The 25,543-nt window shown below is 41.4% G+C and overlaps 1 protein-coding gene across 4 annotated transcripts in view; it reads left to right on the top strand.

The window, feature by feature from the left end:
- The window catches only part of LOC134224705 (alpha-actinin, sarcomeric), a 65,713-nt gene extending 42,805 nt beyond the window's left edge, over window positions 1-22,908 (top strand). For 2 of the 4 annotated variants that reach the window (XM_062704231.1, XM_062704233.1), the window contains exons 3-11: window positions 5,257-5,418; window positions 14,424-14,678; window positions 14,792-14,945; window positions 15,077-15,162; window positions 20,279-20,371; window positions 20,437-20,966; window positions 21,097-21,901; window positions 21,967-22,296; window positions 22,358-22,908. In XM_062704231.1, the coding sequence (XP_062560215.1) occupies window positions 5,257-5,418; window positions 14,424-14,678; window positions 14,792-14,945; window positions 15,077-15,162; window positions 20,279-20,371; window positions 20,437-20,966; window positions 21,097-21,901; window positions 21,967-22,296; window positions 22,358-22,516 (2,574 nt within the window). In that variant the 3' untranslated portion in view covers window positions 22,517-22,908. Of the gene's footprint in view, window positions 1-5,256; window positions 5,419-14,423; window positions 14,679-14,791; window positions 14,946-15,076; window positions 15,173-19,955; window positions 20,042-20,278; window positions 20,372-20,436; window positions 20,967-21,096; window positions 21,902-21,966; window positions 22,297-22,357 lie in introns of all 4 variants that reach the window. The other 2 variants (XM_062704234.1, XM_062704232.1) reach the window with 2 other exon arrangements.
- The last annotated feature ends 2,635 nt before the right edge of the window (window positions 22,909-25,543 follow it).

Raw genomic sequence — 25,543 nt, 5'->3', positions numbered from 1 at the left:
AATGTTGAACAACAGGCACGAAAGTCCATCACCTTGTCTTAGTCCCCGGCGCGATTCGAACGAACTGGAGTGTTCGCCCGAGATCTTCACACAGTTTTGCACACCATCCACCGTTGCTTTGATCAGTCTGGTAAGCTTCCCAGGGAAGCTGTTCTCGTCCATAATTTTCCATAGCTCTACGCGGTCTATACTGTCGTATGCCGCCTTGAAATCAACGAACAGATGGTGCGTTGGGACCTGGTATTCACGGCATTTTGAAGGATTTGCCGTACAGTAAAGATCTGGTCCGTTGTCGAGCGGCCGTCAACGAAGCCGGCTTGATAACTTCCCACGAACTCGTTCACTAATGGTGACAGACGACGGAAGATGATCTGGGATATCACTTTGTAGGCGGCATTAAGGATGGTGATCGCTCGAAAGTTCTCACACTCCAGTTTGTCGCCTTTCTTGTAGATGGGGCATATAACCCCTTCCTTCCACTCCTCCGGTAGCTGTTCGGTTTCCCAGATTCTGACTATCAGTTTGTGCAGGCAAGTGGCCAGCTTTTCCGGGCCCATCTTGTTGAGCTCAGCTCCGATACCATCCTTACCAGCTGCTTTATTGGTCTTTAGCTGTTGAATGGCATCCTTAACTTTCCTCAAGGTGGGGGCTGGTTGGCTTCCATCGTCCGCTGAACTGACGTAGTCATCTCCTCCGCTGCCTTGACTTTCACTGCCTGTACTCTCAGCGCCATTCAGATGTTCCTCGTAGTGCTGCTTCCACCTTTCGATCACCACACGTTCGTCCGTCAAGATGCTCCCATCCTTATCCCGGCACATTTCGGCTCGCGGCACGAAGCCTTTGCGGGATGCGTTGAGCTTCTGATAGAACTTGCGTGTATCTTGAGAACGGCACAGCTGTTCCATCTCCTCGCACTCCGCTTCTTCCAGGCGGCGTTTCTTCTCCTGAAAAGGCGGGTCTGCTGTCTCCGCTTCCGTCTATAACGTTCCACGTTCTGCCGGGTACCTTGCTGCAGCGCGACCGCCCGCGCTGCGTCCTTCTCCTCCAGAATCTGTCTGCACTCTTCGTCGAACCAATCGTTCCGTCGACTTCGACCCATATACCCGACGTTGTTCTCCGCTGCGTCGTTAATGGCTGCTTTAACTGTATTCCAGCAGTCCTCAAGAGGGGCCCCACCGAGCTCACCTTCTTCCGGCAACGCTGCCTCGAGATGCTGCGCGTATGCAGTGGCGACATCAGGTTGCTTCAGTCGCTCTAGGTCGTACCGCGGCGGTCGTCGGTACCGAACATTGTTGATGACGGATAGTTTTGGGCGCAGTTTAACCATCACCAGATAGTGGTCAGAGTCGATGTTAGCGCCACGATATGTCCTGACGTCGATAATGTCGGAGAAGTGCCGTCCATCAATCAGAACGTGGTCGATTTGTGATTCTGTCTGCAGTGGTGATCTCCAGGTGTACCGATACGGGAGGCTGTGTTGGAAGTAGGTGCTGCGAATGGCCATATTCTTGGAGGCGGCGAAATCAATTAGTAACAAAATTTGTCATGAAACAAAATTTGTCATGTACAAGACGCTAATAAGATCGGTTGTCCTCTACGGACATGGAACATGGACAATTCTCGAGGAGGACTTGCAAGCACTCGGAGTATTCGAGAGACGGGTGCTTAGGACCATCCTTGGCGGTGTGCAAGAAGACGGTGTGTGGTGGCAAAGAATGAACCTGGAGGTCGCCCAGCTCTACGGCGAGCCCAGTATCCAGAAGGTAGCTAAAGCCGGAAGGGTACGATGGGCAGGGTATGTTGCAAGAATGCCGGACAGCAACCCTGCAAAGATGGTGTTCGCTTCCGATCCGGCAGGTACGAGACGACGTGGAGCGCAGCGAGCGAGATGGGCAGACCAGGTGCAAAACGACTTGGGGAGCGTGGGGCGTATTGGAGGATGGAGAGATGCGGCCGAGAACCGTGTATTGTGGCGTCAAATTGTTGATTCAGTGTTATCTGTTTAGATGTAGACTAAATAAATGAAAATAAGAGATAATGCGACTCGATATAATCGGCAAAGACCTAGGCGAAGAATAAAGGATCACGATTGGAAGCTTGAAACATGGAACTGCAATTCGCACGTTGCGACAGGATGATCTACGATGGATTACATCCCCGCAACTTCGACGTCGTGGCGCTGCAGGAGATTTGCTGGACAGGACAGAAACTGTGAAAAAGCGGGCATCGAGCGGCTACCTTCTACCAAAGCTGTGGCACTGCACTGGGTCATTACCAAGATTTGTGAGGAGGAAGTTTTGCCGCAGGAGTGGATGGAAGGTGTCGTGTGCCCCATCTACAAAAAGGGCGATAAGCTGGGGTAGCAACTACCGCGCAATCACATTGCTGAACGCCGCCTACAAGGTACTCTCCCAAATTTTATGCCGTCGACTAGCACAAATTGCAAGGGAGTTCGTGGGGCAGTACCAGGCGGGTTTTATGTGCGAACGCTCCACCACGAACCAGGTGTTCGCCATTCGCCAAGTACTGCATAAATGCCGCGAATACAACGTGTCACACATCATCTATTCATCGTTTTCAAAGCCGCATATGATACAATCGATCGGGACCAGCTATGGCAGCTAATGCACGAACACGGATTTCCGGATAAACTGATACGGATGATCAAAGCGACGATGGATCGGGTGCTGTGTGTAGTTCGAGTTTCAGGGGCATGCTCGAGTCCCTTCGAAACCCACAGAGGTTTACGGCAAAGTGATGGTCTTTCGTGTCTGCTATTCAACATCGCTTTGGAAGGGGTAATACGAAGAGCAGGGATTAACACGAGTGGTACAATTTTCAATAAGTCCGTCCAGCTATTTGGCTTCCCCGACAACATAGATATTATGGCACGTATCTTTGAGAAGATGGAGGAAGCCTACATCAGACTGAAGAGGGAAGCTAAGCGGATCGGACTAGTCATCAACACGTCGAAGACGAAGTACATGTTAGGAAGAGGTTCAGGAGAAGCCAAGTGAGCCACCCACCGCGAGTTTGCATCGGTGGTGACGAAATGGAGGTGGTAGAAGAATTTGTGTACTTGGGCTCACTGGTGACTGCCGAAAATGATACCAGCAGAGAAATTCGGAGACGCATAGTGGCTGGAAATCTTACGTACTTTGGACTCCGCAAGACGCTCCGATCGAATAGAGTTCGCCCCCGTTCCAAACTGACAATCTTCATTAGACCGGTAGTCCTCTACGGACACGAGACCTGGACGATGCTCGTGGAGGACCAACGCGCTTTTGGAGTTTTCGAAAGGAAAGTGCTGCGTACCATCTATGGTGGGGTGCAGTTGGCGGACGGTACGTGGAAGAGGCGAATGATCCACGAGTTGCATGAGCTGCTGGGAGAACCATCCATCGTTCACACTGCAAAATCGGACGACTGCGGTGGGTCGGGCACGTAGCCAGAATGTCGGACAGTAACCCGGTGAAAATGGTTCTCGACAACGATCCGACGGGCACAAGAAGGCGCAGCGGGCAAGGTGGATCGATCAGATGGAAGATGGAAGAGCTTTGCTGCGTCGTAGCATGCGTGGAATAATAAAAGATGACAGTTGTGTGTGGCTCTTGTTTTGAATGCGGTGCCCTTGAAAACGCGAGTGCATTTAGTTTTGGACTCCGGGAGGCGTATTTTAATAACTTTTCTCGCAAGCATCAAATCGTTTTGCAACAAAGACGATCCATTATCTTGCAGAATTTCCTATGTTGCCAATATGCTCATATATTTTTAAGAGCTTTTAGAGAAACGTGGTTTCCACAGAAATTACTGTTTTCATAGTAATACACGTGGTCAGTCAAATTATTACTGAATAAGCTCAAAATTGGGGAGGATTATTAAAACAGTACAAGTTTTTTTTTCTAAAATTAGTGGACAACGAAAACATGTATTTGATTGCAAATAAATAGTTACTTGATTGCTTTCAATAGTTCCATTACTTTTTCGCAATATTGATTATTAAATAGCTTATCAATGCGACCATAAAGATGTGCTAAATATTTTTGTTGTTGTTGAAACAATTCGATAAAAGTTCGAAGGTGCATAATTTGATAGAGCTCTACAGCTACTATGGGAAAGAAAGGGTTAAAATGTAGTTCTTTTTCTGCTAAATGAAAATAAGGTGCATTTTTGGCTTTCTCGTACACCAAGGTTTAACAAAAAAGCTATATTTACTCCATAAACGATTTTTTGGCTACTTGGCTACTCAATGTCTAGGCAAGGTGTCAAGGTCTAGCGTTACGTAATTTGTGGAAAAACCCTTACTTGCTCGATGGCTACTGCAAACTATTGAAGATCTTGTTTCGACCGAAGCAAAGCGCAATACATACGGATGAGCCACCGAACACCAAATAGATATTTTATTATTTTCGCGACAACTAAAACTACTTACTTGTTCGATGGCTACTGCAAACTCACTAACTTTTTAGGCACTTATCCTTAACCACTTTACTCGCAACAATGTCGGGGAATCCTGTCTCATTGTTTTCAATTGAAAATTGGCCAGATCGGCTGTGGGCTCAAATGTTATGGCCAAAATACTATTTTTCAATCATGTAACGCTCGTCTGGTCTCCACACTACAATAACGGCGTCGAAAGAATTGAATCCGTCCAGCGTCGTTTTCTGAGATTCAATTCAGTATTCCTGATGCACTTGGTTGAATTGTTGATGTAGATGTTCTGGTGCCTTCGGAAGTCCTTCAGGATGCTCGTTGGAGTCATTTCCTCGACGCATACATTAGCAGCCTGGTCCTTCATGTATGCTAGGACAACCTGTATAATGCTTGGTTGACGTAGTTTAGTTTTAAGAAACGCCCGTCGTGGAATGCGTGGAGTCAAACGGAACGGGCTTCTATTCTATAAGTGATGTTACGATTAGATTGGGCAAATAAATTTATTATCTCAGTTTAATTTAATCGACCAAAAGTGGTTGGACACTTAACTTTTCTCAATTCAAGTGATTTGAACAAAGATGCTAACATGTTCTTTTTTTGCGTTCAAGTCAAGTAACTTGCTCAATTGATTTGTCTAATCTAAGCTTTTTATAAAAGGTTTGGAATAAAGTATCTATATTATAGATGTATTTTAATTTGTATCGACATTTAGTTGAGAGTTTTTTAATTGTTTATCTAAACGATAGTACTACACATAAATAATCAATTTGAAATCGGCTGGAACATCATTCATACTGAATAAATATTTTGTCTAAATTCCAGACCTTCACTGCATGGTGTAACAGTCACCTTCGAAAGGCCGGTACATCAATCGAAAACATTGAAGACGATTTTCGCAATGGACTCAAACTCATGCTGCTGCTGGAAGTCATTTCCGGCGAAACTCTACCAAAGCCAGACCGCGGTAAAATGCGTTTCCACAAGGTAAGTAATAATAATCATATAAAATTGTTCCAAATATTAGCTACATTATTTGGTACATATACTGCTGTTTCCATTCTCATGTCACGCTTCTTGTATCATAATTTGATGCCAATGCTCATACATTCAATTTTCTTTCTCCCCCTTAACACGTAATAAAGCTCGCTTAATATGGCTATTATGAAAAGATATTTCAGTTACCAGATAAAAATTGTCGCTTTGGGTCCCTTTGTTCTGCAGTCCGAAACATGTGTGGTACCTGACTGTCAAATCGTATGTATTTTTCCTTCATTGACATTTAGATCCCCTATCCTCGCCAGCAAAAGATGTTCCGGACAGTGACGACAGCGAAAATGTTTATCTTGTAACTAAAATATCTTACGAGAAATATTTTTTGTAATTTATTTTTATCATGGTACTCTTTTAAAGAAGCGTCATAAATATATTAGTTTTGCCTTTCGCGTATACTAAGTACATTGTCTATCCGGAATAAATTTATACCGCTTTTTATACCGAAGTTGGATTTTTCTCCAGATACAGGCAACTTTCCCAACTTCGGAAGTACATAGTGCGCTGGATTCGCCTAAAGATGCGCTAAACAACGCATCAATTAGTTTGACAAATAAAACTTCGGAAGAAAGTTCGGTTCGGAAGTCCCGACTTCCGAATTCTAACTTGGTGCTACGCCGACAATACGTAAAGGCTATAGGATCAATCCAAAACCGAATTTTTGATAGCATATTTGACATATCTAAGCCACCTTTGATAACATGCGCACGTTTTTCATGACAATCAATGAATTCCAAAGGGCACAGCCCAACTCCTAATAAATTATCCGAAACTTTATAAAAAGTCGTTTAATCATCGTATAATGCTCTGTGGAATTGATCTTTAACATATCTGCTGTATTTGTTTCAATTCTGAGCTCAATCGGGCATACCGAATTAATTTCCTGAACAAAAGAGTGACGGAGGTGTATTTTCCTATGCATTTTGTCTAAAACCAGCATACAAACTTCAAATCAAATGCGCCAGCTTATGCAACAAGCGATTGAGCTTAAATTTCCAGAGATTGATCTATTGATCTTCTTACCTAAATGAACAAGGGGGGGGGGTGTGGGCCCGTAGAATTCGACAACTTTTTTTCTCCCCATACAAGGCTGGGCCACTCTACTGACCATGCTTCCTACTAACCCAATTCGACACATCCGGTATTCACCTGTGGGTCCTACGACCTTTGACTGCGGTGTCCCATGCTCTCTGCCATTCGAGCAACGAGGCCGCTCCCTTGACACGTCGCACTTGAACCGAGTCCCTTTCGTTGAAGCACTTCAGATCTTCCTCCAGAAGTATGTCTATCGGCATCATTCCAGAAATGACGCACACCGCCTCATAAGATATGGTGCGGTATGCGCTTGCAACCCGCAGACACATCAGCCGTAATACCTTGATTAATTTCTAAACATTGCACCCGGCCTCTAGTGCTTTGGATCATGCTTGTACACCGTATCGAATAATAGACAATGCTACACCCGCTATAAGCCTACGCACCTACGCCGATCTGTTATACACCATTCGCGATAAAGATTTTATCGCCAATGAGCCCTTTGGCATACATAATCGATGGGCTTAACGCCCAGATGCTTTAATGACCTCACAGATTTAACTGTGCAGGTCCCTATATAGTTATCCTCGCTTGCTGCAACCCAACCCATGATTCTATCGCACTTGTAAATGTACAAGTTGAAAAAAAAAAAACTGATTCGGATAGCCGGTCCCCACCGAGGAGGTTTGATAAAACGCTTTGTGCTCGCTCATTTTATGTTGGAGACCATATTTTTTTCGCACAGCTGTGTAAAACAATTTAAAATGCATCATCAGAATCGATGCCACACCCCCCCCCCACTGGGACTTTTTAAAATAAATTTATCATGAAGTATAGGTCCCCCGAATCAGTTCCTCATCGTAACAGCTTCCGAAAAACGTCTCTCACGGTATGCTATCTTTCGAGAGTGTATACAGGCATGATAAGTGAGAGATTTTTACATTCTCCTTTGCATTCATCTCTCCTCCTGAATGTGACAGCAGAGTCCTGAAGAATTTGAATTTAACGACAAATTAGGTGTATGGGAACGTGAGCGCCCACTTCTAGTTTTTGGTGCGATCGGCGAATAGGTATAATTTCAAGAAGATGGTAGCACTGATTTTTTTCCGTTTCCTAGCATTGTTAACGACGCGATCGCGAGGGACAAAGCACCATTTTGTAGTTTGAATTTTGGTTGAATAAAAATTAAGTTGACTCTGTAAAGTGTTGAAGTTGTTATTACATATGGTCCTTCGACAACGAATAAACGCGAATTGGCGATCAGTTCCTACAGAGAGTATTTTGAGACAAAAATGTTTGCAAACGATAGTGTTTTGGCTGAAAGAATTGGCGCCGCGAGGCCAGCCGATTTGGTGCTTCTGCATAAAATTTTGTACTGCGAAAACACGACCTTGAACTGGATAAGGAGAAAAGTGATGCGATTTGAAGGCTTTGATTTCGAACGACAGTCTCCAGAGTTTGAGGTTAGGTTGCAGATAATCGAAAATGCGGATCCGGAATGTTTGAAAACGACGTGTGAGCTTTTTGATGTTCCCCTCGGAGAAGATGCTAGTTCGAAGCAGGTTATGGCTGAAACGTTAATGGAACGACTTTTTTTGGAAGGCAATGTAACTACAAAACACAAAAAAGTTCAAGAGCGTCCGGCGTCTGTGCTTGCACAAACCACCGAACTCGGATTTTCAACGCAGTCTTTGGAACGACCGTTACAGAAATCTTCAAACCAAAAAGTGAACCTGGCGGCCAGGAGTGTTTTGTCATCTAGGAGTGCTCAGTTAACAGTGATGAAAGCAAAACTGGAAACGGAAATAAAATTAGCAGCGATGGAAGAGCAGGAAGCACTACAGCGGAAGCAGAGGCAAGAGAAGCTACTGAAAGCTGAACTGGCTGTGAAAATTGCGGAAGCGGAATTAGAGGAGGAGTTGGCAGAACAACACGCGCAGAACTCGGATTTTAACATACAGGATGAGGATCCTCTGGAACGTGTGCAACAGTGGGTACAGAATTTGCAAAGTCAAGCTTCAACCTCATCAGCCGAACTAACTTTACGTCCAACGAACTCCAATCAAATTGTACCGCGGGTGCCGAGCTTACCACAGGAGAACCTCGTACAACATGAACTACCCAGAGATTATGCTAGAACAACTGCTACACGTTCCTCCACACAACGTGACTCTGGACAATTACGTGGAGATGCTAACGCTGAAATGCTGCAGATTACTAAATCTATGCAACGCATGTTGGCTAGAAGTTCGGGAAGTAATAATCTACCGACGTTTGATGGTAATGTACGTGAGTGGCAATTGTTTATTAACCAATATCGTTTAACCACAGCAGCAGGAGAGTATTCAGGATTTGAAAACGTTGTTCGGCTGAATAAATGCCTTGTAGGAAAGGCACGTGACGCAGTTCAACACATGCTCTTGACGTCAGATGATGGCGAAAAGATAATAGAGGCACTTGAACTTCGCTTTGGAAGACCGGAACTTCTACTGCGGGCGCTAATTAACGAAATTAGAAACTTTCCATTAGTATCGGACTGGGAGTCCTTCATTGAGTTCGACGGTGTAGTTCGAAACCTAGCTGCAGGAATAAAAGGTTTGAAGCAACACGTCTACAACCCGGAACTTTTGGGACTACTTTTGCAAAAGCTGCCGCAGTACCAGATTATGATGTGGGGTCGGCATATTACGGAGTGTGCTATCAACGATCCAACTGTTCTAGATTTTGCAGCATGGGTGGAGAAAACCGGAAAGTACGCTGCATCTATAAATTGTACCTTGACTGCCGGAGGATTCTTCGACGAACATAATCGATTGGCCGAACCCGTTGTGAGAAACGAAATCCGTAAAAGTGGTGTCAAGAAATGTGTAGTTTGTCACAAGGACGTACATGATTTAATTTTGGATTTGAAAACGTTGTTCGGCTGAATAAATGCCTTGTAGGAAAGGCACGTGACGCAGTTCAACACATGCTCTTGACGTCAGATGATGGCGAAAAGATAATAGAGGCGCTTGAACTTCGCTTTGGAAGACCGGAACTTCTACTGCGGGCACTAATAAACGAAATTAGAAACCTTCCATTAGTATCGGACTGGGAGTCCTTCATTGAGTTCGACGGTGTAGTTCGAAACCTAGCATCAGGAATAAAAGGTTTGAAGCAACACGTCTACAACCCGGAACTTTTAGGACTACTTTTGCAAAAGCTGCCGCAGTACCAGATTATGATGTGGGGTCGGCATATTACGGAATGTGCTATCAACGATCCAACTGTTCTAGATTTTGCAGCATGGGTGGAGAAAACAGGAAAGTACGCTGCATCTATAAATTGTACCTTGACTGCCGGAGGATTCTTCGACGAACATAATCGATTGGCTGAACCCGTTGGGAGAAACGAATTCCGTAAAAGTGGTGTCAAGAAATGTGTAGTTTGTCACAAGGACGTACATGATTTAACGTCATGCGATGCGTTTAAGTCAGCCGAACCAAAACGCAGATTTCAAATTGCTATCGAATCGAAACTGTGCTTTTGTTGTTTGCGCACTCATAGTGGACGTTGTGATCGACGGCAGCTGTGCCCAGTTGAAGGATGCAGCCGGTACCATCATGCCCTGTTGCATAAGGGAGAAGTGGTGACATCAATTCCTTCTGTCACACAACATAAACCAGGAGTTAACGTGATGAAAAGTGATCAGCAAGTGGTTCCCCAGGCGCTTTTGAAAATGGTGACCGTGAAGATTCGTGGACCAAAAGGAGTGATTGAAGTTCCTACTTTGATCGACGAGGGATCTAGTTTGACTATTATTGATGTTTCAATTGTCAAGATCCTGGGAATATCTGGCAGCAAACAACGACTCTGTTGCACATTGATGGGTGGAATGCAGCGAGTGGATGAAAGTTCTGAGCTTGTCCAAATAGAAGTCGGAGAGAATCTTGCGGATAAGCAATTCTTTTGCTTGACCGGAGTGCGGACAATTCAAAAAATGAATCTCGCCGGTCAAAAAGTCAACGTTCCAGAATTATTGGCACGATTTCCATATGTGAACAAAGCTGATTTGAACTGTTTGAATGGAGAACCACCGTTATTGCTCATAGGACAACCGCATTTGAACGTTATCAAGACGACGGAAATTTGCCAACCTGATCCTATTGCTCCAGCTATCTCTAAATGTCCTTTGGGATGGGTGGTACATGGACCAATGAGGATGAAGTCGGATGAAAACTATGTTGCAACGGTGAATATGTGCTGCGAATCGGATGAAAATCTTCACGATCTCGTGGCATCGCACATCATGCTTGAAAATATGGGAGTCGTAATCAGTAAACCAGATCGACAGCGTTCCGAGGATGACAGACGGGCCCTGGATGTTATGGAAAAATCTACTTGTTTTGTTGATGGCCAGTTTGTTGTGGATTTACCGTATAGGAATACAATACCATTCCCTGAAAGTAGAAAGATGGCATTATCACGTTTAAAATGTACTGAACGGAAGCTTGCTAAGAGGGGCATTGAAGACAAGTACGCGGAAAAAATGCAAGACTATATTGACAAAGGTTATGCCGTTCCTGTTTCGGAAGAAGATCTTAAAATATCCAGGAATAATATGTGGTACCTGCCCCATTTTCCAGTTGAAAACAGTATGAAGCCAGGAAAAATAAGAATTGTATTTGACGCAGCTGCAAAATCAAACGGTATGTGCTTAAACGACGTTCTCATCACAGGGCCAGATCTTCTCAAATCTTTGCAAGGAGTACTGTTGCGGTTTCGACGGGGGAAAATTGGATTTGTTGGTGACGTTAAGGAAATGTTCAACAGGATTTGGATATCGGAAAAAGACAGCTGGTCACAGTGCTTCGTTTATCGTCACAACCCAGATGACATCGTCCAGACATTCCGAATGAAAGCTATGTTTTTTGGAGTAAACTCTTCTCCGTTTATTGCTCATTACATAAAAATTTATAATGCCCAGCTTCATGCCAGCAATGCCATTGTACATGACCATTATGTCGATGATTTTCTGGGGAGCGAGGACGACGTGTTCAAGGCAGCAGAATTAATACAGGATGTCATCCAAGTGCACAAATCGGGAGGATTTGAAATCAGAAATTTTCGCTGCAGCTCCAAGAAAGTGATGAAAACTATACCAAAGGACCTGCAAGCAGAAACAATTGATACAAATATCAGTGATGGAATAAACCGGGTTCTAGGGCTTCTGTGGAGTAGTGAAGGTGACTATTTCTCTTTTTCAACTGATTTTTGTAAGATCGACCCAGCTGTTCTGATGGGGAAACGAGTACCAACGAAACGCGAGGTTTTGTCAGTAGTGATGTCCGTTTTTGATCCACTTGGGTTTGTGACGCCCATGACGATTAGAGGCAGGATTCTCCTACAGCAAATTTGGCGAAGCGGTATTGGATGGGATGACCAACTAGAAGAAGCTACTAGGAAAAAGTGGCAAATGTGGTTGAATATTCTTCCAACAATCACTGATGTTCGCGTTCCTCGATGTTATAGCAGTAATCTTCGCAGTAGTGACAAAATCGAACTTCATGTTTTTTGCGATGCCAGCACCATGGCAATGAGTGCTGTTGCTTACTTGAGAATAGTAAATGGTGAACAAGTCGATATTTCATTCGTCGCGTCCCGAGGGAGAGTTGCTCCAGTTCGTTTCATGTCAGTTCCAAAACTAGAGTTGCAGGCTGCTTTGTTGGGTTATCGGCTTTCCTTGGCAATAAAGATTGAATTGAACGTCAACATATGCAGGATTCTCTATTGGACGGACAGTCGTACGGTCTTGTGTTGGCTCAAAACGAAGAAGGCGTTGAAGACTTTCGTTGCGAACAAGGTGGGAGAAATATTAGAGCAATCTGCACCAGACGATTGGAACTATGTTTCTACGTGTGATAACGTGGCTGATGAAGGAACACGAGATACCGAAAAGGTGGACCTGTCAACTAGTGGAAGGTGGTTCAGTGGTCCGATTCTGCTGAAACAGAAAATTAACGACTGGTCGGCGCTTATTAGCAACGCAGAATCATCCGATGAAAATGAAGAAGAGTATTTGTCTGAATCAGTAGCAGTGAATACTGTGCTTGAAAGTGATCCGATTTTGCCGAATGTAGAACGTTTTAGCCAGTGGAGAAGATTAGTTCGATCAACAGCGTTTGTACACAAGTTCATTGATCTGTGCAGAGGCAACGTGAAAAGTGCACAAATTCAACCGCAGGATGAACAGAAAGCGAATATCAGATGGCTGAAAGTAGTACAAAAGGAACAATTCCCTGAGGAATATGCAGCTTTGGTGAATCGTAGTGAACTGAAGTCAACGAGTAAACTGCGAACGTTGACACCCTTCTTCGACAGTGAAGGATTAATGCGTGTTGGAGGAAGATTGAACAGAGCAAATGTTGATTTGACCGTAAAAAATCCTATCATACTTGGATCAACTGGAAGGTTTGTAAAATTGTTAGTGCAAAGTTATCATCAACAAGCCAACCACCAAGGACGTGAACTAGTGCTGAATGAAATCAGACAATCCTACTGGATAATAGGTCTACGCAGCTTATTGCGTAAAATTGTTTACGGATGCCAGCATTGTCGTATTAATAAGCCTAAACAAGTGATACCAATGCAATGATGGGACAGCTTCCGGAATGCCGTGTCGATCCATACAAGCAGCCTTTCACGCATACTGGAATGGACTTTTTTGGGCCTTTCGAGATGACAGAGAAAAACAGTATGGGGTGGTTTTTACATGTATGACCACGCGTGCGATACATGTTGAGGTGGCCTATTCAATGACAACTGATTCCTGCATAATGTCAATTCGACGAATGATGGCTCGACGTAGAAAACCAGATATCATCTATTCTGACAACGGTACGAATCTGCGAGGTGCAGACAGAGAATTAAAAGAGGCCCTCAAACAAATAAGCTTTGGCGACGTTGAACGGAAGGTACTGGAGAGAGGCATACGATGGGTCTTCAACCCACCAGCGGCTAGTCACATGGGAGGAGCATGGGAGAGGGTTATAAGAAGCATCCGTGCAGCTCTTAGAGAAACACTGAAGGGACGAGCACCGAGGCAGGAAGTGCTTGACACCGTATTGGTTGAAGCAGAACAGTTGGTCAACAGTCGTCCCCTGACTTATGTTTCAGCCGAAGCGAATGATCCCGAAGCACTCACTCCTAATCATTTTTTGATCGGAGCATCAAGTAATGTCCAGTCACCAGGTGAATTCAGCCCGAGCGACCTGGACTGGGGCAAGCAATGGAGGAAGGCTCAGAAATTGATTGATAATTTTTGGAAACGATGGATTCAGGAGTATATGCCAACCTTGATACCGACCCAGAAATGGTGGAAATCTGTTGGAGAGATAGTTGAAGGAGACGTAGTCTACATATCCGACATGGCCAATGAACGCGGAAAATGGCCCCTGGCAATTGTGGAGAAATGTTGGACCGGTCAAGACAACACAGTTCGAGTTGCTGAGGTCAGGACTCATTCGGGGACGTATCGCCGACCATGCACCAAGTTGAAGAAGGTTTGTTTGGAAGGCGATATGCGTGATGACAAACCAGTGTCACACCAGGTGGGGCTATGTATGGGAACGTGAGCGCCCACTTCTAGTTTTTGGTGCGATCGGCGAATGGGTATAATTTTAAGAAGTTGGTAGCACTGATTTTTTCCGTTTCCTAGCATTGTTAACGACGCGATCGCGAGGGCCAAAGCGCCATTTTTTTGTAGTTTTGAATTTTGGTTGAATAAAAATTAAGTTGACTCTGTAAAGTGTTGAAGTTGTTATTACATTAGGTGAATTTCAATTATTCTGTGTGCCTAATGCACAGGCTTGCCATTATAAACTATTGTATTGTATGATTTAATGATTTTTTTCTGTTTGCTGTAGATTGCCAACGTGAACAAGGCATTGGATTTCATCGCATCCAAAGGAGTGAAACTGGTATCGATTGGAGCAGAGGAAATCGTCGATGGCAATCTGAAAATGACCTTGGGTATGATCTGGACGATCATTCTGCGGTTCGCTATCCAGGACATTTCAGTGGAGGAAATGACGGCCAAGGAAGGTTTGCTGCTTTGGTGTCAGCGTAAAACTGCCCCTTACAAGAACGTTAATGTTCAAAACTTCCATCTCAGTTTCAAGGTAGGTTTGCTTTATAGTTACATATATGTAATAAACATCAGGCAAAAATGGTAAAAGTAAACTGTTAATTCCACTTGATATTAAATCCTATTTCCCTTTAAATTTTTCCACAGGACGGTCTAGCATTCTGTGCTCTGATTCATCGCCACAGACCAGATTTGATAGATTATTCCAAACTTTCGAAAGACAATCCACTCGAGAATCTGAACACTGCTTTCGACGTTGCCGAAAAGTTCCTGGATATTCCAAGAATGTTGGACCCCGACGGTAAGTACCAGCTTTCATACACACACAAATAGACATCAGTATCAGTAGATGCGAACACTAAACATTGCAGCATAACTAGCCTAATTGTGCAAATTGGTGATGGTAACCTGTTTTACACCATTTTTATTCAGATTTGATCAACACTCCAAAGCCAGATGAACGTGCCATTATGACTTATGTGTCGTGTTATTATCATGCTTTCCAAGGAGCTCAGCAGGTTGGATATAGCAAAGAGTGACAATTTCATTGTTTCATTCAAATTAAAAAAAGCTCTGTTTTATGGACTTGACTAACTCATTTTTATTTTGTTAAGCTAATAACAGCTAGAACGAATTGTTGGTAACTCCACCGACATTGAAGCTCGTTTTTGCTTTCAATGTTTGGCATGAAACTGGAAAAATAACAGTACCTGTAGTTGAAGACCAATTAAGCCATTACAAATATTCATTCAAAAGTATGTCCTACTCTGCCATTATACGCATAACTATCCCATGTACATAGGAAATCCCAGTAAACATGGGACAAATATGCGTATGACGGCAGTAACTGGTCTCTGAAAGGTCATGGGGGATAATAAAAAATATTTGTATCGGCCTTATTAGAATTGCCTCAACGTGGGATGAGTCTGTTTTTTATTATCTTTTTGTTTAGTCTATTACAGTACTTCAACGAAGTTCTTATTGTTTTCCAAAGTATCATACCAAAAGGCTAATGCAAAATTAACTAACATCTTATTTGGAAAATACGGCGGAAAATTGGATAGCGGTTACATCGGAAGAAATCTTTTCTTCTTCATTCTCCCTTTCGAAATTTCGTAGTTAAATTCTATGATTCAAATTGACTACAGCATTTCGAAAACATTGTTCTTTGCAGAAAATTGTTTTAGAAAATTGATGAGTTTTGCAGTTTTATTATTATTATTTAATTTCCCGCTCTTTACATACGAAAGCATACAAGTAACTAATATTATCCGGCCTTATCTGCAATATTGATTTACGACGAAAAAGAAAGTAGACAAGTACATACAAGTGTTTTCTACTCGATTTACTATGAACAATTAAATCTTCGCATATTTTTGCACCGTTATGTATGCTTTATGGGTATTCAACAATAGGCAAGAATTTTAGTCATTTAGCATTTGCTGATTTCCTCTTAACTTTGAAAACCGGTCGAAATTGTGTAATTTTATAGGTTTCGATAAATTTCAGTGTTTCTTCTATCTATTTTATCTATATCTGGCAAAAATAAAGCGAGTGAACAACTAATATACAAATTTAAAAATGTGCAATATTATCCCAAAACAAGGATAAACGGGTCAAGTTATTTGAGCATTCCACTTGTCTTAAACTCCCAAAATACGTATCACCTAAATAGTTTTCATGAGCTCTATTCCTGAACTAATTAAAGAATTTTTTTCCAAGCACCTATGTGTCAAACTTCTAACAACATTACAAAAAAAAAGTTCACAATAGTCTATTCCGATCCTGGCTGCTTATAGAAAGAATCTTATCTGATTTCCAGCCTGTTCACACCACAGCACATGGGTTATTGGTAAATGTCGGTTTTAAAACTCGAAAGGTGCCATACTACGCATTGAATAACATGCAATTCAAATTATCGGTATGAGAAATGTGATCAAGCTGTACCAACCCTCAGTTTGAACATAGGGGAACACTGTTCCATTTTCCGTATCTCAGAAACAAAATCGCGAGATAATAATACAGCACCGGTTCTAACATGCATGCTCACTGCTAAAAAAAAATCACAAAATATGAAACTATCCTATTTGGTAATAATTTTCTAATCCAAGAATAATAATCGCATGAGCAAAAACATTTTTTTTTTCGGCGGGAATGTCACGAAATGCACTTTTTTGACAAACCGAATATTTTTTAAAATTTATATTTCTTCTTCTAAAGATTGTTTTATAACATGTTTGAAATTTGTGATAATATTTCCAAAGTTCAACAGCCATGTCTTATTCTTCAGCGATAGGTATAGTTAAGTTATAAGGACTTGAGAGTGCTTCTCCTAACTGGAGAAGTTATTCTTGTTTTCCCAGATTTAAAATTATAGAAATAATGATTAAAAATGCTTTTCCTGTCACGAATCAGAAATGCAATAATCGTCAAGTCGGCAGTGTTGGTAGAATCATGATCAAATCTCACTCACCAAAGCCTCATGTGGAGCTGACTCGGTTGCGATTCTGCATGGAGAGCATCGTGCATGAGTTTTTAACGCAGAATCGCATCGCTTCGCTCATTCGCCGAAAAATGATGTCGCTCCAAAAAGTGTCAAAACCCAATCGAAACGTATTTTAGGTTTACGTATGGATTATTAGCAAAAAAAAATTTCAACAACAAAAAGCAGTATTTGGCACAACTTTCTGGTTTTATTAGACTGCAAATATAATCGATTTTGGGTAAAAATAGTGAAACTATTAAAAATAATCAAGTAACTATTGATTTACAATCAAACACGCAGAGAAAGTCTACCTTTTTGCCTTTCTCGTACAACAAAGTTGTACCGAAAGGCTATCATTTCACTCCAAAATCGAACTTTTTATAGAAGTCTCGGAGACCCATGATGTTATATACCAATCGACTCAGCTCGTCGAACTGAACAAATGTCTGTCTGTCCGTGTGTGTGCACACGAAAACCGAAAAACATTAGCCACTTTTTCATATAGTAATTCTTAACCGATTTTCTCGCAACAAGTTGCATTCGACAGGGGACAAAGCCTTGTTGATCACTATTGAATTTGATAATGATCGACTATTGCGTTAAAAAGTTATTAAGAAAATGGAATGGAATCGAATAAGCGCCATATAAGGTTGGTGTCTCGGCTAAATGCGAGAAAGGCAGTATCACCACTCGGTGAATTAAGTTGGGTTTTGAACTAAAAAATAAAATTATTGAAATAATTTTTAAACTCAAATATTTTATTTTTAAAATCAAAACTAAAATATATTTAATTCAAAAAATTTTGTTGTTGTTTCTACTGCAATCCAGTATAAATTACTACAGTATATTATAAACTAGTTTGTAAAGTAAATATTTAAAAAAAATATATAAATCTAATTATTGTGGTTATATTTTCCACACGAAGCCTAGCCAAAAATAAAATAATTGATAATCACAAGAAATTTTATATAACATTTAAAATAAATTTTTGATTACAATATTTTTTTTTTTGATTCAAGAAAAATATTGTTGAAAGCAAAACTTTTCTTTTTTGATTTAAAAATATTTGTACAAACAAAAAAATATATTGTAAATTCAATATTTTTTATTTTGAGTGCTGTTTTGGAACATAGTAGAAACAACAATATTTTTTCTTCTAATCAAATATGATTTTTTGTTGAATTCAACAAATAAAATTATTAGCCGGGGAACAATATTTTTTTTTGTTGTTTTTATACATAATATCATTGAGTTTAAAAAACATTTCTCTGCGTGAACACTTTTTTTTTCGTTTTCCACTAATTTTAGCTAGGCCACATAACTTTTGTTCTAGCATTGTTTCCATAGATGATTCCTTCCTATTGATATCTTTGAAAAAAAGTCGTGGGAAATAGAGGGTTAAAATCTGTTTCTCAGAATTTTTCAACCTTTTTTTTTAATTTTAAGGTTTGCAGAAATTGCTCTCATTACAAAAACGCTAAAAAAAGAGGTAACCTTTTCGAATCATTACAATTCAAGAAAACAAGTTGAAAAAATGAATCGGATGATCAGTACAATATCGTACTCAAAACATGTTTTCAATTTGATCTATTTATGATATCAGACTTTTCTCGGGCATTGCTCATCTACTTCGTGAAGGCGTATGTAAAACACCTTAATTTAGCCAATAACAATGCGACGGTGTACTCTCTCTCCCCCGTCTTTGATGTTGATGTTTTCGTACAATAATTTCGAACAATAATTATTTTTTTAGAGGAGAATAATTTAATTATTATTCCTGGCTTAATTAAAAGATTAATACTAATGAATTAATACCTCAGGCCTGGGTGATGCAAATAGAACCGGTTTGCTTGTTTTGTGCACTTGTGCTTCATCACACAGTATTATACGAAAGATAAAATCGAAGAGCGGGATATATTTGACAGATGAGTTACTGAAACATAATTTTGCTTATGGGATTGATATCAAAATATCCATTTACTCGCTCGAGAAAAAAAAACGCTCTGTCCGCTGGATCCAGCCTCTGGGTAGCATACTTTCATGGTTTTAAGCCATAGGTAATTAAACTCGATAGGGGCCGTACACTAATTACGTAAGCATTTTTTGATACATGAAATTTAACTGGATAAATTGAAAATGTTTGATAAATTACAGTTTTTTCGATACTTTTCCCTGCCCTGAATCTCGCCCATTACCGTTGGTGACACGTTGTCCGTAGAATCATTTTTCTGAGCAACCGCAGTGGCATGACTTCCTTATACGTTCGGTTCCGAACAGCGTGATCGCTCGCTGTAGCTCTCAACGGCTTCTGCACTTCGTTTTTTTTTCTATTTTTGCAGAAGTTTGCGAGACATTTGCTTCAAAATTTATACGATGGTAAGAAACGACACGGGCCCATCTTATCCCATGAATCAACTTGCCTCACGTTACCCTGCATTATTTTTTTATTGCTAAGTAATAATAAATAAGAATATACCAGAATCTTGTTTCTTCTTCAAGTGTATTATTATTAGTTTTATTGAAGAATAACCATTGTATTTTATGTAAATATAGAAATCAATTTTGCTGAAACCTAGTGATCGCAATAATTTTATGATTGAGGAACTTCTCCATTTTTGGGATCTGTCCAATTATAAGGCGATATATCCAACTCTTACTCTGCCGTATGCTAAAAAAACTTAATCCAAGAATGTAAAAAGGTTCAACAAAGCAGTTTTCATAGTATAATACGCTTATAATCTAACAAAAGTTTTAAACCGTGTGTTTTGCTTCACTACCTAATTGTTGTGTGTTTTTGCTTCTACCTTTCGCTGATTGTACCAATAGATCTGCAGAATACCGCAATGCCAGATGAACGGGCGGTCATGACCTATGTGTCATCATATTACCATTGCTTCAGCGGCGCACAAAAGGTCTGTTGGTTGTTTTAGACCAGCTTGGTAAATTTCAATTATATAATATTCCTTTTTATTGTATGATGTTTTATTTTTTAATTTTGTTTATTTTTGTTTGGCGTGTCTAATACAAATTATTACACTAATTAGTGATTTGCCATATCTCAAATGGCGGGTTAAACATGCATATGTATATATTTTGAACAACAATGATTGCTCTTAGTGTATACCAATCAAACATTCTTTTTGCTGTAGGCGGAAACCGCTGCCAATCGTATCTGCAAAGTTTTGAAGGTGAACCAGGAGAACGAACGACTTATGGAAGAATACGAACGGTTGGCGAGTGATGTGAGTATCGACTGAATGTCACCTGAGTTTAAAAATGATAGCATCCTCACATTTTCATGTTCTAGCTATTGGAATGGATTCGCCGCACAATGCCGTGGTTGAATTCAAGGCAAACCGACAGTACGCTGGCCGGCGTACAGAAAAAGCTTGAAGAATACAGAACCTACAGACGCAAACATAAGCCACCACGAGTAGAGCAGAAGGCCAAGTTGGAAACCAACTTCAACACTTTGCAAACTAAGCTTCGCTTATCGAATCGCCCTGCCTATATGCCAACCGAGGGCAAAATGGTTTCCGATATCACAAACTCCTGGAAGGGTTTAGAGCACGCGGAAAAGGCCTTCGAAGAATGGCTATTGGCTGAAACTATGCGCCTGGAGCGTCTGGAGCACTTGGCTCAGAAATTCAAGCACAAAGCCGACACCCACGAAGATTGGACAAAGGGCAAGGAAGAGATGCTTCAGTCCCAGGACTATCGTAATTGCAAGCTTAATGAACTGAAAGCTCTCAAGAAGAAGCATGAAGCATTTGAGTCCGATTTGGCTGCCCATCAAGATCGGGTTGAGCAGATTGCTGCCATTGCTCAGGAGTTAAAGTGAGTATCATCATTGTATAGAAACATTATGCGATGATAAGTTCAGTAGTTTTTGTCTATTGAATGAATAAAATTGAATATATATTTGATACAATTGTATGTGTGTAATTTTCTCGGTTTATGTTTACAGCACTTTGGAATATCATGATTGCGTTTCGGTTAATGCACGTTGCCAGCGCATTTGCGATCAGTGGGATCGCCTAGGAGCATTGACACAGCATCGCCGCCAAGGCTTGGATGAGGCCGAACGAATTCTGGAGAAGATTGACTTGCTGCACTTGGAGTTCGCCAAGCGTGCTGCTCCATTCAATAATTGGCTCGATGGAGCCCGTGAAGATCTTGTCGACATGTTCATCGTACATACAATGGAAGAAATTCAGGGCTTGATCCAAGCTCACGATCAGTTCAAGGCAACTTTGGGAGAGGCAGATAAGGAGTTCAATGTAATTGTTGGCTTAGTTCGTGATGCCGAGGCCATCGTTAAGCAGGAACAAGTTCCTGGCGGACTTGTAAACCCATACACTACGCTAACCGCTGATGCTATTAGCAGGAAATGGTCCGAAGTGCGTGCCTTGGTACCGCAGCGTGACCAAACCTTGGCGAACGAATTGCGCAAACAGCAGAACAATGAAATGCTTCGCCGGCAGTTTGCTGAAAAGGCAAATGCTGTTGGACCATGGATCGAGCGTCAAATGGATGCTGTCACTGCTATAGGAATGGGTATTTCTGGATCACTCGAGGAACAGTTGCATCGTTTGAAGGAGTACGAACAAGCAGTATACGCATACAAACCCAGTATTGAAGAGCTGGAAAAGATTCACCAAGCCGTGCAGGAGTCTATGATCTTCGAAAATCGTTACACACACTACACCATGGAAACTTTGCGCGTTGGTTGGGAGCAACTGTTAACATCTATCAACAGAAATATCAATGAAGTATGTTTCCATACTCACTTATATGTAGATATCGATCTTAATTGTTTACCATTATACGATTACAGGTGGAGAATCAAATTCTCACTCGTGACTCCAAGGGTATCACACAAGAACAGTTGACGGAATTCCGTTCGAGCTTCAATCATTTCGATAAGAACCGCACAGGTCGCCTGGCACCGGAGGAATTCAAATCGTGCCTAGTTTCTCTTGGATATTCGATTGGAAAGGACAAACAAGGAGATATGGACTTCCAGCGCATTCTCGCGGTGGTGGATCCGAACAACTCTGGATACGTACAGTTTGACGCGTTCCTTGACTTCATGACTCGAGAAAGTACTGATACCGATACTGCTGAACAAGTTATTGATTCCTTCAGAATTTTGGCTTCAGATAAGGTAACGAATACTAATCTTGTACTTATCACCGGTGTCATGCTCATTTTTATCCATCTTGTAGCCTTATATCTTGCCGGATGAACTACGCCGTGAGCTGCCACCAGATCAAGCAGAGTATTGTATCCAGAGGATGCCACCGTACAAAGGGCCCAACGCTGCTCCTGGGGCTCTTGATTACATGTCCTTCAGTACAGCACTGTATGGAGAAAGTGACTTGTAATTGCCAAAGCAATCTTTTTAGAGATTGTCAAAAAATATTGAGCACATTCAGTAAAGCGAAACAGAAGCAACTCCGGTTAAATGTTACATGCCATATATTGTGTTAGGAGAATGACTAAACAACATCCTTTACGTCATATCGTAAGCCAGCTCTTATAAACCGGGCACTTGTTGTCTGGCGACGCGTTTATTGAATAAACATCCATCCAATCGACGTGCGAATCAGAATGCCATAATTCGATAAAATTATAAGATTAACACAGAGGACAATGCTACGATGCGTGCGAGTCGAATAAAATTTGGAAAATGTAATACCACAAATCAATTATTTATTTTATTAGCTATCAACTAAAATTATTTTTTAATAAAAAATGTGTTTTCGAATCGACAAAACATGGGATTTTCTCCATGAATTTATCAATATCACAAAACCTACATTTCGAATCAGGATAGCAAATATGTTGGTTCCGAGAGGTCCCGAAAGAATAACGGCACATTGCCATATGATGCGACTGCGACGAGAAACTCATTAATCGCGTACAATGTGGATGTAGCTTGGTGCTCGAAACAGTCATTATGGTCAGCATGATCCAGTTCGTTATATGTCGTCCAATTTCAACGCAGTGTTGCATCTCTTTGATTTTAATCTATCGCCAGCTACTCTACAGCGAGTTTTTTTTAGGATACTTTCGTGACACAAATTGACACAAAACCATAGATTGCTAAGTACAGTTTTATTGTAGTGATGTATTTCTTGTGTATTATGATTGACTAGTAGCGCCCGTGGCTAGTGTTATTTTATCAATATACCTAAACGGTTTATTAATTCATGCATTAAAAGAAATCAAATTTTCAACGTCTATCGTCTATCTACATATCGTTCAACTTCGTTATAAGCATGTCGCGTTTTCACATTTCTGAGCATCTCGTATGTTATTCCATCCGTGCCAGGTGCTGATGGTTTTTTTTCCTCTGATCCAGTATTCGGTTCCAGTTTTCTGTATCCAGGATGTTCTTCGTTATTGGTACTAGCTGCTGCTCTGGGTAATTCACTCCCCTCGGAAAGTGCCTATCTAGAAACTTTTCTGCGGACACACGATCCAATGGCGCCGTTGTGTTGCTGAATTTCCTTGTTTTTCCTGTGAGTGATCCGATTCTTCGCCACAAGAGTTTAGAACTAGTGCTAGGATCTATGCTCGCCGCAAATTCCTAAAATTTATCCTTCAGAAGCTCTTTCTTTTTGTTGTTGAATATGCATTATTTTCTCTTCATATCAACAAGATCTTGTAATGCTCCTGAATGGTTGAACTTCGTCCTGGCTTCGTTCTTGTTCTTCCATGCCTCCTCTACTTGCGCACTCAACCAGTATTTCGGTTGATATCTGTTTTTCTGTTTGCAGGTCCTAATGATCTTCTTTGGGGTCGTACACATATTACGTAAGCATTTTTTCTGGGTTTTTCGACCCCCCTCCTCCCATGTAAGATTTTTTTTTCATACAAATGATTTTTTATTTATATGGAGCGTAAGATATTGACCGGACCCCCCTAAGTGCTTACGTAATATGTGTACGGCCCCTTTGTCACATCTTGTACCGAATTTCTTCCAGCAGTTTCTTTTTATTGATGATTTTGCCCTCGATGAATCTTGCATCCGTATATATCGTTGTTTTTATCGCCATGTGTCTGCTACCGATCCCGTAATCCAAAACCAGTATTGTCGTTTGTTGGTAGATCGCTGGGGAACACAAAACCAAATCTATGGTTGACGGTCGCTTATTTAGCTCCGCGGGGAGAAAAGTAGGTTTCTTATCGATGAGAAGAATGATATTCTCATTTGTGATGATTTCGTACAACGCCTCTCCTTTGTTATCCGCGTGCTGCTCATCCCAGAGCTTGCTATGTGCATTCATATCTCCGCCAACAATGAAGTTTTTGAAGACACTGACCTTTCGAATAATATCTTGCATTCCGTTCTTGAATTCAGCGATGCTGGCTCCTGTAGATGCGTAGACCGATATTACTGCCAAATCCAGGCCCGTCACCAATCGTCCTACTGCTTGTATATTCTTTGTATTCTTTAACTCGATGTTTTTGCTTCTCAGCGCCCTGTGTAGAATCACCATAGCTCCTCCGTACCCGTCGTCTCGTGAACTGTAGTAGTTGTTGTAGTTTGGTATCTTATATTTGTTATTTTCCAATTATTTCTTTGTCTAGCACTCCAATATTAATGCTATTTTATATTGTTCCTGTATTAACACTCGCGTTAGTTCATTTTTGTTTTTTGATATACTTTGTATGTTACATTGAAATAGTTTTACTGTTTCCATAGGCTAATTATTTATTTTCAAACTCTTATCATAGTTTTTTCGTATTAGTTTATTTGTGACAACTGACTGGCTTACCTGCGAACGATCGTTGTTCAGATCCATTTCTGTGTTTCCGCTTCCTTCCGACGTTTGAGCTGCTTGCTCCGTTTGTTGCTGCATCTGGCTTATCTTCCATTGTAGTTTCTCCATCTCGTTTACTCGGTAGCGGTTTCTTGTTTTCGTTGTAGATAGGGATGATTTCTCCGATGTTGACTTCCTCAGATGTTCGTTTCGTGGTATGGGATGTTCTTGCTCTGTTTGTTTGGGGTTTAGTTCTTGTTTTGCTCAGACTCACTTCGGCGTACGTCTCCGGTAGAGCGGGGTACTCCTCAGTGTTCTCCAATACGTTGTACTGGTTTTCTGTGTAGATTGGATACACTTCTTTGGCTTCCTGCATCGTCAGATTTGTTTTTGATAGGATGATTTTCAGGTTGTTTTGTCTCTTCCTTTCCGGACATGCGAAGTCTCCTGTTTGGTGCTTACCTTCTGTTTTGCAATGTAGGCACTTCACTAAATTCTGACATTCTTGAAAGCCTTCTTCGTCGTGGGACAGACTACACCTTATGCATCGTTGTCGTGATCTGCAATTCTGCTTGCGATAATTGTACCTTAGGCGTTTTTCACAGAAAACAGCCTTGCTCACGAATGGTTGTACCGTACTTC

The sequence above is a fragment of the Armigeres subalbatus genome, chromosome 3 (assembly GCF_024139115.2).
Source record: "Armigeres subalbatus isolate Guangzhou_Male chromosome 3, GZ_Asu_2, whole genome shotgun sequence".
NCBI classification, from domain to species: Eukaryota; Metazoa; Arthropoda; class Insecta; order Diptera; family Culicidae; genus Armigeres; species Armigeres subalbatus.
Note: the sequence above shows the minus strand (reverse complement) of the source record. Positions and strands in the feature narration are given on the sequence as shown.